The sequence below is a fragment of the Heloderma suspectum genome, chromosome 2 (assembly GCF_057233095.1).
Source record: "Heloderma suspectum isolate Gila_16-S chromosome 2, 16-S_ref, whole genome shotgun sequence".
Classification (NCBI taxonomy): domain Eukaryota; kingdom Metazoa; phylum Chordata; class Lepidosauria; order Squamata; family Helodermatidae; genus Heloderma; species Heloderma suspectum.
Window position 1 is genome coordinate 143,112,612 of NC_139459.1, and position 15,559 is coordinate 143,128,170.

At 50.0% G+C, this 15,559-nt stretch overlaps 2 protein-coding genes and 1 pseudogene across 9 annotated transcripts in view; 1 reads left to right on the top strand and 2 right to left on the bottom strand.

Moving 5' to 3' along the window:
* The window catches only part of SCNN1A (sodium channel epithelial 1 subunit alpha), a 29,768-nt gene extending 27,075 nt beyond the window's left edge, over positions 1-2,693 (top strand). For 3 of the 4 annotated variants that reach the window (XM_084835130.1, XM_084835131.1, XM_084835132.1), the window contains exon 13: positions 60-1,338. In XM_084835130.1, coding sequence (XP_084691256.1) covers positions 60-380 — 321 coding nt within the window. In that variant the 3' untranslated portion in view covers positions 381-1,338. Of the gene's footprint in view, positions 1-59 lie in introns of all 4 variants that reach the window. The other variant, XM_084835128.1, reaches the window with a different exon arrangement.
* Positions 1-15,559, bottom strand: part of LOC146352896 (protein CFDP2 pseudogene) — a 1,048,348-nt pseudogene that overhangs the window by 385,590 nt on the left and 647,199 nt on the right. The gene's annotated exons all lie outside the window — the stretch shown is intronic.
* Positions 2,010-11,645, bottom strand: VAMP1 (vesicle associated membrane protein 1). 4 transcript variants are annotated; one of them, XR_014787886.1, is made up of 7 exons: positions 11,507-11,645; positions 8,522-8,648; positions 8,281-8,439; positions 7,407-7,458; positions 5,370-5,551; positions 2,822-2,989; positions 2,018-2,157 (listed from the first exon to the last, which is right to left on the bottom strand). XR_014787886.1 is itself a non-coding variant. In XM_084835133.1 (5 exons), coding segments are annotated over exons 1-5 (411 nt in total). In that variant the 5' UTR covers positions 11,509-11,645; the 3' UTR covers positions 2,011-2,918. The 4 variants fall into 4 exon arrangements, 2 of the variants coding, with proteins under 2 accessions (XP_084691259.1, XP_084691260.1); XR_014787885.1 differs by lacking the exon at positions 5,370-5,551 and having other exon boundaries at positions 2,010-2,157; XM_084835133.1 differs by lacking the exon at positions 5,370-5,551 and having other exon boundaries at positions 2,011-2,989.

A 15,559-nucleotide genomic window follows, 5' to 3' on the forward strand; every position in this document is an offset into this window, starting at 1 on the left:
TTCTGGAACATTGCTGGGTTTATTTTAATTTCCCCCTTTCTTTGATCTCCATTGTGCAGGTGGTGACATTGCTTTCACAGCTGGGAAACCAGTGGAGTCTTTGGTTTGGTTCATCTGTTCTCTCTGTGGTAGAGCTGGCGGAGTTGATTTTGGATTTTTTTGCCATTACCTGCATCTTGGCTTTCCACCGGCTGCACTTGCATCGGTCCTCTGACCTCCCTACACCCAGCAACCCTGACAACACTGCCTTCTGCAGTGTATCTCCTGCTCCTGCTGCAGCACAACCCTTCACGGTCGAGGCTGGGGCTGCTACGCTGCCATCCTACAACAGCTTGGATTCACTAGCCCTGCACAGAGTTTCCTTCAGGGGAACAGAGTGAGGCCTAGACCAGGACGGCTTGCATACATCCTGAAGCATTAAGATGTACACTGCTGCTGGCATACGGATGCAGCTCTCAGAACCAGTCAGCTAGCTGTACTTCTGACCACCACAGGGCAGAGGGGATGGAGTGCCCCCTGTAAAGTTGTGGGCAGCATGAAGTTACAGTACCAAGTGACTTGAAAGCTCCCCTCTTTGCATGCTTTGTCTGTACTGTATGCAACCCCTGTAGTCTAGCTAAAAGAATGAAGCAGATTAAAGAGACGGGCGCTATGTATGTGCCTAAAAGCCAAAAGAGCTTCCTTTTCCAGTCTGATACATGATGAGAAAGACCCTAGAAGGAATATGCAACTGAGCAGGGAAGTGAGCATGAACAGCGAGGTACCAACACCTACACGGCTATGTATTTTATCGCTTCCTTCAGACAGGCTGGCTGCTGTGTCCCACCCAGTTTGCTTTCATGGATTCCAATCCCTGCTCAACAGTTCTGTCTAGGCAGGGGGTGCATAGAAAGCAGGCTTAGATGGAATCCCCTCACCCAGTACATACACATTCACTAGGACTTGCTTATGCAGGGTGCTAATAGGTAGAAATGGAAGACCTCCTCAACAGCACCTTTTTCCATCCCTCTAAATGGTTGGAGACACCTTTCTCATTACACCAAGCGTCAGCACTAAGATGTGCACTGGGAACGGAGAACAGGCAAGCAGTAACTCAAAAGGATTAGAATGGCGGCAGTGGCCTTAGAATAGGCAGTAGCCCATTCACAAACTGGGTGCCGTGAAAGGAGCTAAAATGTGCCTGTCAGAATTAAGTCACCATGTTGGATACATCCACATCCATTCAGAGGTGGGAAGCCCCACGGAACACCCTTGCCCACATAGGGGCAGTGACATCTTGCCAAGGGAGGAAGCAAGGACATCCTGGTGAAAAATGCATGCGTCTTAAAAATGTGACTGTAGCAGTGAAGTGTGCCTCTAATTAAGGGGAAAGTGCTGTACCTGCACTATCGGAAGTCTAGGGAGGACGGTCTTTCAGCTCATCTCTTCTCAAGCAGGGCTTCTCAAACACCAGTCCGCTTCATATTGACAAAGGTCAAAGAATCGTATTCTCTATGAAGCCCCAGAGAATACACCTTTCTGAGTGCATGAACGGCCTGGGATTGCTTCACGCTGTTCCTCTTGAACCAAGCTCTGTCAAGGAATTTCTCTCACAGTGCCACCCCATTCTTATTTTGAGTACATCCAAGGGTACCCACCAAGCTACACTTTTTCCAGGGATGCTGAGACAGCATCCAGCTCTATTATCCCCCTCAGGGATTTGTTTATATTCAGCCCCTTTGTTGCACAGCTGCCTCTGTGGGGCTGCAGCTGAGCAAGGACCAAGGCCCTCTCATGCTTCTGCTCTTAGCACCAGCCCTAATTTCCCACCCCCACCAAGTGCAATATTATTTGTCTTGCCCTCATCACTCTTCTAGTGACTGGAGGGCTTTTTTCTCCCATTCCTGTTTCATGATGCCCATCCAAGAGCAAAGGCTGCCTAAGAGAGCTTAAGCACCCTTTCCCCATTTTTAACAACGCAGTGCAAGTTGAATTAAAATACAGGTACAAAGAGAGGCTAGCAGGAGATATCAGGAATACAGGCAATTGATCTATATTCAAGATGTTATGCGAAAACCATTCATCTATGGAAGACAGGAATAGTACAGCATAAGGGGAAGGTGACCTTACGCAGAGACTTCCAGCACTAGGTCCAGCTTCCGTATTTGACCTCCAGAACTAGGAAAGGAAAGCAAAGGTCTTCTGGGGCAGCCCGTCTAGTTCAAACAGCTCACTAAAAAGATTAGAATCTGCATCCCCCTTCTTCCTCCCATAGAAAGTTATACAGTTCAAAGAATACAGGTCGCAGAAAGAGGTACATTTGTTCAGTGGTTAACATGGGACTTTTGCATTGGCAAGGAAGATGAATCCACCAGCTGTCGGTGGTCTCCTCCCAGTGCCTGCCCTGGGGTTCTTGGGGATTTACTGCCTCAAGTCTTGTCACTGTGCTGACACAGCATCAAAGAGGCACACCACACTGCATGTGGACCCCCCCCACACACAGCCGAGAAAATACCCTTTTTGTTATATTTGCACTTACCAACTTATCAAGATGAAATGGCTGGAGTCAACACATCACATGGACCCCATTCTGCTTTTGTTATGCATTCCCTACATTAGCCCAACCAGCTAAAAACCATGTATTCTCCAAGTATTCATCATTTCTGTAGGAACATGTGTAGTTATGACGAATGAAGGCCACTGTATGCACACACCAATGGCCTCCTGTGATGGTTCAGATTTTCTGGTAAGCCACCATCCCTACGAGGCCTTTTGTAAAAATGCGTCACCATCAGTTGCTGTTTTCCAGGTTACCATTCTCTTCCAGATCACTGGTACTTACGTATTCGAGCAAGGACAGACAGGCAGATCTTCACCCTAGCACACATGAAGATAAATGCGTGTGCACGCTCACTGCCAGTCAGTTAGAACCTGTCATGTCATACACTGCAGCTGGGGATGATGACGTTGAACTGTTTAATATACTGTAGGACATGTTTTTCCAGTGTATCTGTAGCAAAACAAACATTTGCCTTGCATTTAAATCAGTGCAGGACAGATTGTAGAGAAAATACACACATCATATAGCAGAGAAAGAAGAGCCTTCGAGATGATGGGGGGGGGACTTCAGGCGGTGATCCTTTGAGTGAGAACAGGGCTACCCCAAGTACACAGCAATGGTCCTATTTCCATTTGCCACATCATCCGTGAGAGAGGGACAGAGCATTGCTCTGGTCTGGGTAGCCTCGGAGCTTACTGTGTATGAGTAGCAGCTGCATAGGACCTCAGGTGTCCCTTGCCCATCAACAACAAGGACCGTAGCGACACATGGAGTTATGCCACACAACACACAGCATCCCTGCATGGCTTTCCTCATTTCTTTTTGCAACTTCCTGCTTACAGTTTTATTTACTTGAACTGAAATGATGCAAAGTTAGATTTACGTAGATCGGGGTTGGGGAACCTCTTTCAGCCCAAGGGCCAAAGTCAGTTTTGGAGAAGTCCAGGGCTGGGTGGGGGGACATTCCAATGGTGGGCAGGGGGCACAGCAAAACACCAGCCTATTTTGGCTTCAAGCTCTCCCTGCCCGCAACTCAGCCTCAGCAGAGGCATCTCAACCTTTCAGAATGGTGGGGGGAGGGGAACCCCAGAAGGCCGGATTGGGACCGTGGGCCTGAGGTTCCCCACCCCTGATGCAGATGGATGTATAAAATGAGCTTCTCCTGTTACTTCCAGTTATTCTTTTGCCCATGTACTGGGCATGGGAAGTGCCTGAGAACAGAACAGACAAGGGCCTGCCTTGTCAGTATCACGTTTCCCTTATGCCTCCTCTCTTCTCCTGTAGGGGTTGCAGTCTGGCCCACTCCACAGCAGGTGAGGGGGAAGGTCCCTATTTTCCCAGAGTTAAGGCCCATCGCTTTTCCCTGTGTATATAGCAGCCTTACAGTCGAGCAACATTACCAGAAGCGACTCTATATATAGTCTGGACTGCTGCCTCCAAGATGCTTGTTTCACACAGATTATTTCCACTTCTTAAAACTGAGTTAGGAAAATTACAGTGCCAGGTATTTGGTTAGCTTGACACAGTTTATTCTGCTCATAAGGATGGTTTTCACTGAATTCAGCTGTTTATGCAAAAGAAACAGAAGGTGCAGTATGCCAGTAAGATCAGGGCAAACAGGAGAAGCAGGAGCAAGCGTGATATGGATCATTAAGCCCTGGTCAGCCTCGGCCCCTTCCCACAATGCCTAGCCTTCCACTGCTGTGGCTCACCGCGGACTGCTGAATAGCTTTTTAAGGCCACCCTTTTGACAAGGGCACCCCACGTCAAGTCCAACATATGAGATAATGCCAGTCATGTGCTAGGGTACCCACACAGCCCCTTTCTACAGTTCTACAGGCTGCAGTTTTAAAGGTAAAGGTGTCCCCAACCAGTCGTGTCCGACTCTAGGGTGTGGTGCTCATCTCCATTTCTAAGCTGAAGAGCCAGCGCTGTCCGAAGACGCTTCCGTGGTCATGTGGCCAGCATGACTGAACACCGAGGTGCACGGAACGCTGTTACCTTTCCCGCCGAAGCGGTACCTATTTATCTACTTGCAATTTCTTGCTTTCGAACTGCTAGGTTGGCAGGAGCTGGGACTGAAGACGGGAGCTCACTCCGTCACGCAGCACTCGGGTCTCGAACTGCTGTCCTGCCGACCGTCCAGTCTGCAGTTCAGCGTCTTAACCACTAAGCCACAGCAGTTTTACCCGTAGTCTACTGAGCCAGGAAGCAGCACTGCTGATGCAGCAAGGAACACAGGCCCAGGTGTGCCATTACCATACCTGTAAACTCTCCTGCTCTTATCCAGGTGCTACATTGTCCACCCACAGTCTACTACAGCATAACAGGTGATACTATCACCTACATTTCAGACCCATTATTTCAGTCAGGCATCTTCTGCCTTGCCACCTGCAAGAAGAACCCCTTCTCTCCAATACTCAGACAGATGAACCAGACTCATTAGGTGATAGAGAAGTGTTTGTTAGCATAGACTGTTAAAGAGTACATGGGCCAGTAGTTACACATGCCAGAGGAAAGATTACGCCTGCGTTCCTCACAAGGACAAACCACACGTGCGTGAGAAAGCGGCTGAAGTCCTGTGCATAGAGAAAAGTCGCCCCTTGCTTTAGGCACGGAGGGCCCAGGGGAGTGGGTGTACTTTTTGCCCATGCATAAAGAGATGGAGCAGTGGAGAGGCAGAAGGGGGAGAGGCGCAACATACAACACCCATGAGAACAGACAAGAAAAGCAGAAGAAAGCAGCCAGGAGGCCTTCTCTCAATAAAGATGGCAGCAGATCAAGCCAAGATCTTGTCCAGAAGAAATCAAGAGGAGCCTGTACGCCTTACTGTGCTTCCTCTCGTATTGACAGCAGCATCACAGATCAGGCCCCGGCTCCTCTTCGGACGTCGCACTTCCACCAGCACCGTTCCACTGAGATGGGAGAGGCTTGAAGATGGGAGCTCTGTTCCTGTTCTCCTCCATCAGCCCCCAAGGTGGAGAAAGATGGGGAATCGCAAGGAGATGGACTCTGCAAATGAAAGGCTGGTGCGTGGCAGTGAACATGCAAAACGGCAGCACCGTCGCAGCACACTATGGGGACAGTAGAGGCTATTCCTAGCACAGCCAGAGTAAACGTTTGGTGGGCCAGATAAAATTGCTTTGAGGGCTAAATTAAGCCCATAGGCCACTAGCTGACCCTTCCTGCCCTAGAACATCACAGCCTCTGCTCCCCCTTCAACAGTATTCTCTCTGGCCAAACCCTGATTGGCACTACAGCAAGAGAGAGGTTTGTACATCCAACCAGGCCTTTCCCGGACTATGCTTCATAGCCATGCCACTTCCTGTGACTTGAGCAGCAAACATGGCAGTACCCATCCTTAAGCATATTTAGACTTGCACTGATTGCTCTGAGCTCTTTTCAGCCAGGAGTAATCCAACACCACATTAGGTGGCAAATGAGCATGAATTCATACATGCATGCTCACCACTGACAGCATCAAATGATGACCTAAAACAGGAGTGATGAAAGGCATGTGAGAAGCAGCATTCAAACAGCCCCAGAAACACTGGAACTCTGCGCTGCAGCCTCCAAACCCCAGAAACCTCTTAAAACCAGACAAAAAATCCAGCCCCATCATCTTGCAACACACTTGCCTTTAAAAGCAAATCCTTCTACAATGACTTCTGCAGAAGAAGAGGGGAGACCTGTGGTGTTGGACACACCACTGCTGTCAAGCTGCTGCACTCGTGACTCGGCTATGGAGCTAGCAGCGGGGCACTTGCTAATGGAATGGCAGGCACCATCATCCTCCAGAGTGGTCAAGCAAGCCGCACAGCCATAGAACAGCAAGCAGAACACATTTTATCCTGCCTCCGAGTCTGACTATACTGTGAATACAGGGCGCCACTAACAACACACCTATTTTTGAAGCCAAGGGGAATGAGTCAAGCCACCATCAGCCACAAGGCCAAGTATTTGCTTTAGGGATAGTAAAGGAAGGACACTGGTCTTCACAGGACCAGAACTTCTGTAGTCACAACATCCATCATGAGCTTATACCTCAGACTACAGGACCGCCAGCCTAATTCTAGTGTCACATTATCTCAAACCTCTCCCTGGTGGGACTCAGCTTCTCCGCTCTGGAGATTTCACCAACAGTGCCCATGGCCAAAGGAAATGCTTTGCAACTGAGTCATAAGGGAAGTGGACACCTACAATTCCCCTCAAACTGCAAGCAAAGCCCCAAGTGTGTCATTAAACAGTGTGTACCAGTCCCCCACCCCACTCATTTCTCCACTAGGCCCACTGCCACTTTCCACAAAGAGCTGGCCCATTCAGAGGCTGCAGCAGCTGTGAAGGGGCTCAACTCAAATCTGGAAACAGTGCATTAAAGTCTCGTATGGAAGGCAAACGAAACTAAAGGAAAACTGATGTCAAAGCCAGAATGAAGGGAAAAAGGAAAGAGAAGGAGGAACTGGGACAGGCAAGGGAGATGGGGAAAGGAGGCTGCAGACTGGGGAGGGGGAGAAGGGGGATGGGACCACATTCTCAGGTAAAAAAGTAGACTGGGGACAGAAGCAACAGAAGGAAGAGAAAGGAGAAAACAAGAGGGCATGTTACACCAAGCATCCCACACTTAACAAAAGCAGTTGAACATCCAGGAAGAGGAAGGCCCTCCCATACTGCCATGCCTGGCCCTCATCCAGCAGACAAAACACCCCCATGGCCCCAAAGGGTACCAGGCTCACAGCTTTGCTGGACTTGAGCATCAGAGGAGAGAGGAGGAGGAACCATTCTCCATACCCATATGCAAGCAGGTGTTGCTGTCCATTCAGTGCTTGTGGCTCACAAACCACTTATCCTGGTTCCCCTTGGTACTTACGTGCAATTGCGATCACCACAATGGCACATATCACTCCCAGCATGATCATCATCTAGAGAGAAGAGTTATAATGAGACCAGATGCAGCTATCCTACAACACCTCCCGCAGCAAACAAGAAGCATCAAGGTCTCCCACAAAGAGGGGCAATTGAACATCACGACCATTTGAAGCTGCCTCATACCACCATCTGACCGTTGACCCATCTAGTCCAGTACTGTTTAGCCACCAGGGTCTCAGGCAAAGACTCTTTCCCAGCTAGGGATAGGCAAATCTGTCTGTTTCACTTTCTATAATATTTGCATTTTTTTCAAGTACAAGTTTGTTCCATCCCATTTTTGCATCAGTTTGCACATTTTTTTTAAAGTCGGCACAAAAATTCATATACATTTTGATGCTCATTTTTGCACGCCCATAAAGGTTTATGCATTTTTGCAAGCATTTTCCCTTAATGTATGCTATTTTTTCTAATGTATGCATTTTATGCAATTTCCCCAATGTATGCATTTCTGTACTCAGTGTTTGATTGGAGAACTGCATTGCAAAATTTGGGGAACTGCAAACACCAAAGGGTAATTGTGTTCCAATCCATGTATTAGTTTGAGAAGTGGAAACTAGATCAATGTGTTATTAAAATATGAACCAAATGAATTTCTCCCACATCCCTATTCCCAGCCCTGCCACCCGAGATCTCCCTTCTCTGGAGATACCAGGGACTGAACCTGGAAGCCTTGTGCATGCAAAGCACATGTCCTACTCCTGACATATGGGCCCACCTCACCCCAATTCAGGAAACAAGCTGCTGCTTCACTGGACAGGGCCCCGTGGTCTCAGACTGCAGCTGCTGACCCAGTGAACTGCCCACTAAATACTCACCTTACAGTTCTTCCACCAGTACTTTCTCTTGAGCGCTGCTGCACTGCTTTCAAATACTTGGGCACCAGCTTGGAGTGCATCTGCTCGTTCGTCTAGTTCTGACAGCTTCTGATCTCGCTCCAAGACTTTGTCCACGTTCACACGTATAATATCCACCACCTGAAGAGGAAGGAGGGTCAACTCACCAGTTAGAAGAAAAGATCAGAACTATCAGCAGCAGCTCGGGAGGTCAGTAACTTACTTCTTCCACCTGCGCTTGAGTCTGCTGCAGGCGGCGGTTACTGGTCAGATTTGGAAGTTGCCCAGGGGCCCCCCCAGCATTTTCTCCCCCTTCTTGTCCTGGAGCACCTGGCTGAGCTGGATCAGACCTGCGGAGATGGGGCAAGGACAGAGGTGATAGTGCATCTCTATGCCCAATGCTCACCCGGAAACCATACAGCTATAAGCGACTAAATCGCAATGAGAGAAGACAGCACCAGATGTCCGCTAGGAGTAATGTAACAAGGTAGTCAAGGCTGTAGTGCGGTTGGAAAAGGTACAGAAAAGAGCGACTGAAACTATCAGCGGGTCGGGCACCTTCCCTATGAGGAAAAGCTGAGAGTGTTTAGTTCTTTTTCCCAAAAGGAACAGGAGTCCCTATAGGAAACATGAGCGCCTGAGAGAAGTATACATGGGATGGAGAGAAATTTCTCTCCCTATACAGCAACAGAACTTGTTTAGCAACAAGTTCAGAACTAGAATTAAAAACATAAGAGCCATGCTGAATCAGACCAAAGGACTACCTAGTCCAGCATTCTGTTCACCTAGCGGCCAACCAGATACCTGATGGAAAACCCACGAGTAGGACATGAGTGCAATAGCACAGTCCCACTTGTGAGCCCCAGTAACCCCAGCAGGCAAAACAACGATAAAAAGTACATCACACAATGGTTGATTTCTGACATTCAATACTATAAAACATAGCGACAGTTGCTAGCTTAAGTGGCTTTGAGGAAGAGAGGTCTCGATATCTATCAGCCATGATGGCTAAAAGACTCATTCAGTACTAGTTGCTGGGACACAAACAGAGATGGGAGCTATTGCCTACACACCCGGCACATCATGGCTTCCCAGAAGTATCTGGCTGGGCACTACTGGAAACGGATCACTGGGCCTTTGGTCTGACCCAGCAGGGCTCCTCTAATGCTCTTTAGAAGATGAAAAATGTGGCAGAGATGGCAACAGAAGTTATAGGTCAAATGGCATAGAAATCCAGTTAAGTGATGGTGTTGCAACATTATGCTACCCCAACTCATTTAATTCTGTGCCAATGTCTCCTCCCCAAGGGGGATACAAAGAGGATGACACAGCTGGTATCATGAGCAAAGAAAAGCTACAATCCAGGAAGTCAGCCAGTTCAAGTCTTTCCTCAGCAACAAGGTTTTTTAGGTTAGTCTTCCCTCCCCAACCTGGCACCCTCCAGATGTATTGGATTACAACTCCCATAACCCCCAGCCAGCCATGCTGGCTGGGGATTATGGGAGTTATAGTCCAACATATCTAGAGGGCACCAGGTTGGGGAGGCCGCTCTAGGGGGCCATAGTCAAGCAACTCCCTCAATAGCCCCACCCACCCCAGTTCGTGATATGGGGATATTGGCCTTGCAGGTAGAGCCCCTGTTAGGGTGCCTGAGGCGTGCACGTGAAGCACTCTGGACACTTGACATGCACTGCGGGAAGACCATCATGGCTGCAGTTACACCATGAGAGTGAATGTTGCAGCAAACAAGGTTAGGAGACTTCGAGATCATCAGGGAAGTGGAGAGAGATCCCAGGTCTGCAAACGTGAAGGAACTGCTGTGTCACAAGGCAGAAACATTGACCACTGGGGGAAATTGCTACTACTACCCTTGGGTCTGCCACCATATTCCTTCCTGCAGCAGGAGGCAGGGAGGGAGAGGTCAGAGAAATCAGTAATGAAACGCCAGTTCACACAACAAGGCTGTTTCTCTCATGGCAACTGCCTGGGGGAGGAAGAGAATGCCAGACCCTATCAGACCAGTGGCTAAGCTGGTATACCCTGCTACAGGATTCTTCATTCAGCACCACCAGGTAGTCATGGCTTGGCCCACAGATGAACAAAGGCAAATGGACTGATGTGTTCATTGGGGACAGTGGGGGCTGGTGGCTCCAATTTCAGTGGGGCTGTGGATCTATTCTGGATTTCAGTCAGAAGCAGCCAGAACTCTAAAAGCTCTCCAAAGTACTGAACCCTATCCCAAAATGGGTTCAGCACCCTGGATAGCTCCTTTGAAGTTCTGGCTGGTTCTGACTGAAACCCAGAATGGATTTACAGCCCCACCAAAATCGGAGCCACCTGCCTCTACTGACTGGAGATGGCAAAGAGTTCAGGCTTGCACAAGTCCAAAGGCAAACCTCCACTTTTCTATTCTGCTACCGAAAGCGGTGAATCACACCCCCCCCCCTTTCACTCGACTTCTCTTCTCCCAGGTGATCCCTTGATCACCGGCTCTTTCAGAACAGTGATAGCGAGGGTCCACTCACAACACAGTACCCCCTACATTCTGGAGAATGCCCACACACACGGCATCTCCTCAAAGGGGGCGGGGGTCCGCACTCCCTCCACCCCCGAACATGCCAGACAGGGCTTGCCGCTTTAGTGACACATGACGCTAAGCCCTCTTGCTGCGTTTCTGCCGCCTCTCAACACAATGCGAAAACCTCCCATGGTCTGAACAGCTTCCTTCCAATTTGTATCGAAGATTAGCCGTGTTCACACGTGCAAACAAAAAAAGCGTTACGAAGTCGCCTTTTAGTGTCCCGTGTGAAAGTGCCTCACTCCCCCATCACCACCCGTTTCTTCCTCTTTGCACCCTCCACTGGAGCCGCCCTTCATCCCCCCTACGGACAGCCAGTCGGGGGGCAAGCGACGCTGCGTCCGGGGACAGGAAGGGCAGAGACGAGCGGAACGAGGAAGACAAAGACCGGGCTGTGACCCGACCGGGCAAACACAGCAGGCACAAGAGAGATCGGATGCGGCGATGCGTAATTCGCCCCCGCCCCACCTCACTTCGGCACCGGACGACGGAAAGCAGACCGGGCCGGGGGGGGGGGGGGCGCTGCTGCAATGCGCCACTCGGCAGGTGCCGCAGCCGTGCAGCAAAAGCGGCAGCGCGTAGTAGGAGCCGGCAGGCAGCGGCCGACTCCGTCCCTCCCTCCTTACTCACATGGCCGGCCGCGGCTCCGGGAGACCCCCTTCCTCCTTGCAGCGCAGAACCTAGGAAACAGCGTAGAGGTCGGCGGCCCACCCGCGGGAGCGTCCACACGAAACAGCCTCTCCCGCAGGCGATCGCGACTTGCTGCAGCAGGAGCCTCTCCGCCGCCCCCACATTTTATAGCAGGGGAGGGGGCGGCACTGTCGGCCGCGCCGCGTCACGCGGAGAGCCAATGAAGAGCGCGTTCTCGTCACGCCCCCCATTGTTGCCGGCAAGGCCCAGCGGACGAATGAGCGCGCGCTTTCCGCCCTTCTCTCGCCGCTACCTCTCCTCCGAGGGAGACTTCTCCGTCCAATAACCAATCGAGGTCGGGCCTAATCTGCATAGACCCGCTCACTCATCGCGCCTCGCCGCTCTCTCCCGTCGCCCCTTGAGGCTGCGATCCGACACGCACACTTCCCTGAGAGTAAGTCCCATTGAGCTCAATGGGGCTTACTTCCGGAGTAGAGGTTAGGATCGCGCTGTCAAAGACCAGCACTCAGACTTCAGCCTACGCTTCTCTTAGATTCCCCAAGGCGGCCTGCCGAAAGCGGTGTGAAATCCAGGCTTTCACCCAGCACAGCAGCTTGCCGCCCAGAAACAGAAGAGAGTAACAAGAAGGTGATCTTACTCTTTCTCAGTCAGGTCTTATTTCGTGTGAAAGGGGGGGGGGGAAATGTTTTAATCTTTAGACATCCAAAAGCGCAACGAGCCAGCTTACAAGTCGATGGAGCTGGAGGCTTCTGCATGCAACAGAGCGCTGGATTTGGGCTGGGACAGGTCTGCGGAACAACTGAACGAGACTGGCTGTTGCTGCAGCGGGGAACGGAGTTATACGGGGGTTTGTGTTTGAAAATCCAAATCGGCCTCGGCTGCGACATCACCGGAGGATTTACATCGCAGGGCTGTCGTAAGTCAGAGTCTTCCAGCCACGGCTTTCCCAACCTGCATTATGGAGATAATTGAATTTGACGATATTTGCATTGGAATAAGACGTGAGTTGAGTGTTTCCGCGTGAACACGCTGCTGTCCAATTACAGCCAGTGGAGGCTGCCGGCTCCGATGTCCGCGGGGTTGTGAATCCGCTCTGAGTTTCAGTCAGAACGCTGGAGGGGCGTTCCAAGGTGCTGAACCCTACCCCCAAAATGGGTTCAGCACCTTGGATCGCTCCTTCAGAGTTCTGACCGAACCCCAGAGCGGATTTTAGAGCCCCATTGACATCGGAGCCACCAGCCTCCACTGATTACAGCTAAGCTAAAAGCCTGGATTTCTCCTTTGATTCGGGCAGTTCTCACTTTCACCCCGGGGGAGAAAAATCGGTTTCCAATTTAAACCCGGAAGTTGTCTGTGCAGACAATGGGATGGGTTGCGAACGGTTTTCTTTGTGATGTCTCCTCGCCTCTTACTGGTCAGGTGAACTGCAACTTCGGAGACGATATTGGCCCCTGACGTCCAATCAAAACCACCGGCAGCTGGTGCGCACATTAGACCTTTAGGTTCCTCCTCCAAACCCCCGCGCAAATCACGGAGGCAGCCCACGTGCTTGGGGCGCTTCGTCCCGCCCTGCGCGGGAGAGGGGCGGCCCGGCAGCCTCCTCCCGCTGCGTGCGCCTTTGGGATTTGAGGCCGTAGAATCCCAGCAGCCGCCGCCCGGCCCCGACGCCGAAGAATGCGTAGGGGGCAATTCCACGCCTCGCGCAGAAGAACCCACGGACTGGCGCTAGCTTGCGACGCTTCGCGCTGGGATCTCCGGCCGGGTTGCCTCAATTTCTTCAGCGCTCATCCACTCCCTTCATCGCCTGCCACCTGCCCCCTTCCCTGCCTCTCCTTCTGCACGTTCCCATCGTTTTCCCATGTCTCCTTGGCAATCTGTGCTTACCCACCCTCATCTATTTCTTAATTACATTTCGGTACCGCCCAAAGCCAAAGTCTTCTGACCTTTGGCACAATAGCACTAACCTATATGCCCAGGTTGCTTTAATGGTCGCGCCTACCTCTTTGTCCCAACTGCAGTTAAAGCAGCTCTTTAGACTGGCGCTGTCCGAACTGCAACCGGAAGCATCCTTTCTTGGAATTTCAGTTGAAATCGAGTGCGCTTCTAAGTAGGTAACATTTCATGTTGCTCCCTGCACAAGCAGTGGGAAATCCAGGGCGCCTTTTATAGAATGACTTTCTTTCGAAACAGAGAGGACTAGAGCCTTGCACTAATCTGTTTTTGAAATGTACGGTTGGATAGGTCAGGGGTGCTGAGATCAGGATAATACAGGCAGCACCAGATTCTCAACATCAGGTAAACTTAAGATAGTTATTAATTTGTAAAGTGTCTACCTCCTCTTGACTTGAAATTTGGATAGCTGATAGGGTTGCTACAGATCTCAAGATTTGACCTGAAGTTTTAGGGTTTTACAAAGCAGTCCTACGGCCCTGCTTCAAAGTACGATTGCTGCAAATGACCCCTCCCCAGCAATATATATTTAATCACGTATTCACTAAACTGTACAGTGTGAGCTAAACCAGCCTTCCCCAACTTGTTGCCCTCCGGATGTGTTGGACTACACCTTCTATCATCCCTAGCCATCATGACAAATGGTAGCTAGCAGCACCAACTCATACACAGGAGTCTCAGAATAAGTATGCACTGTGTAGAATGGCAGAGGGGGGCTGGCCAAGCCAACCCATGTGCAGGTAACTTCCCACCCTGCACCAATGAAGCCATCAGGGAATACAGCCATCTCCCTGGATCAAAGCTTCCATTCCAACTAGCTGAACACTCATGACCCCCTTTGCTTTGCAGGATTGTAGCCCAACTACGTAAAGCAGAACAGACACACTGCACACAGAGGCCCAATATAACTTCCCGTCATCTTGGCAACAACACTTTCTCCCCAACAAGTGGATTACCAAATATGGACCAAGGGCAGCACCAGTGGTGGAAGGAGCTGGAGGCAAGGGCAACAGATGAGTACTGAGGGGGCAGTCCAAAAGACAGCTGTGAGGCAGTTAACTGGGATCCCATTACACCTGTGCTTTGCCAACCCCACCAGCTCCCAGTTTGTTCCTGGGCTCAATTAAAAGTGTTGATGTTGATCTTTTAAGCCATTCAGCTTTCCCTGCCAAGGAAGTCCAATGCAGCAATGTTTAGAGGAAAAGGAGACTGCTCTAAAATGAAGGAGCTGGTAAGAAGGAAGCTAAAAGGAAAAATCAGGAGGGTTGAATATCTCCTGAATGCTTGGGGGTTATTCAAATCCACAATAATACAAACTCGGCGAGATTATATACTGCAGGTCAACAAAGGTAGCACGAAATCCGAGATGTCATGTCACCAACGTGGTTAACCTGCAGGATCAAAGAAGCTATTACAGATAACACTTTCTTCGGAAAATGAGAGCCTTCCCCAAACAAGGAGAACAAAAAGGAACACAACCCTGCACAAAGGATAGCAGACAATAAGAGATGCAAAAAAAAGAATTTTGAGAAGATATTGCTAATAACATTAAGACCAACAATTTTTTTCAAAACTTATACTACGCTGGATCTTAGCCAAAAGGCAGAGAAGTGGGAAAATGGCTATGGAGGCAGTTGGACCATCAGATGATGAGAGTTTTAAAAAGATGAGATTGCAGAGAAGCTGAATGGATTTGTTGCATCTGTCTTCATTGCAGAAAATGTAAACAGTGGGATCTGTATTGGGGCTGGTGTTCTTTAACTTGTTCATAAATGATCTAGAGTTAGGGGTGAGCAGTGAGGTGGTGATGACATCAAATTATTTAGGGTCATTAAAACAAGGGATTGAAAGAGCTCCAAAAGGATTTCTCTAAACTGGAGGAAAGGGCATTAAAACAGCAAATGATGTTCAGTGTAAGCAAGTGATCCATATGGGGGCAAGGGGAATCCTAACTTCATGTATATCGGGTGGGCAACGTGCAGGCTGTATGTGCCTCCATCTTGTGTGGTTGCTGCACCACCAATGTTGCTGGAGTGCAGCCCATGGAGGGTGGGGGTCCAGGGGGTGGAAAGTGGTCCTCGA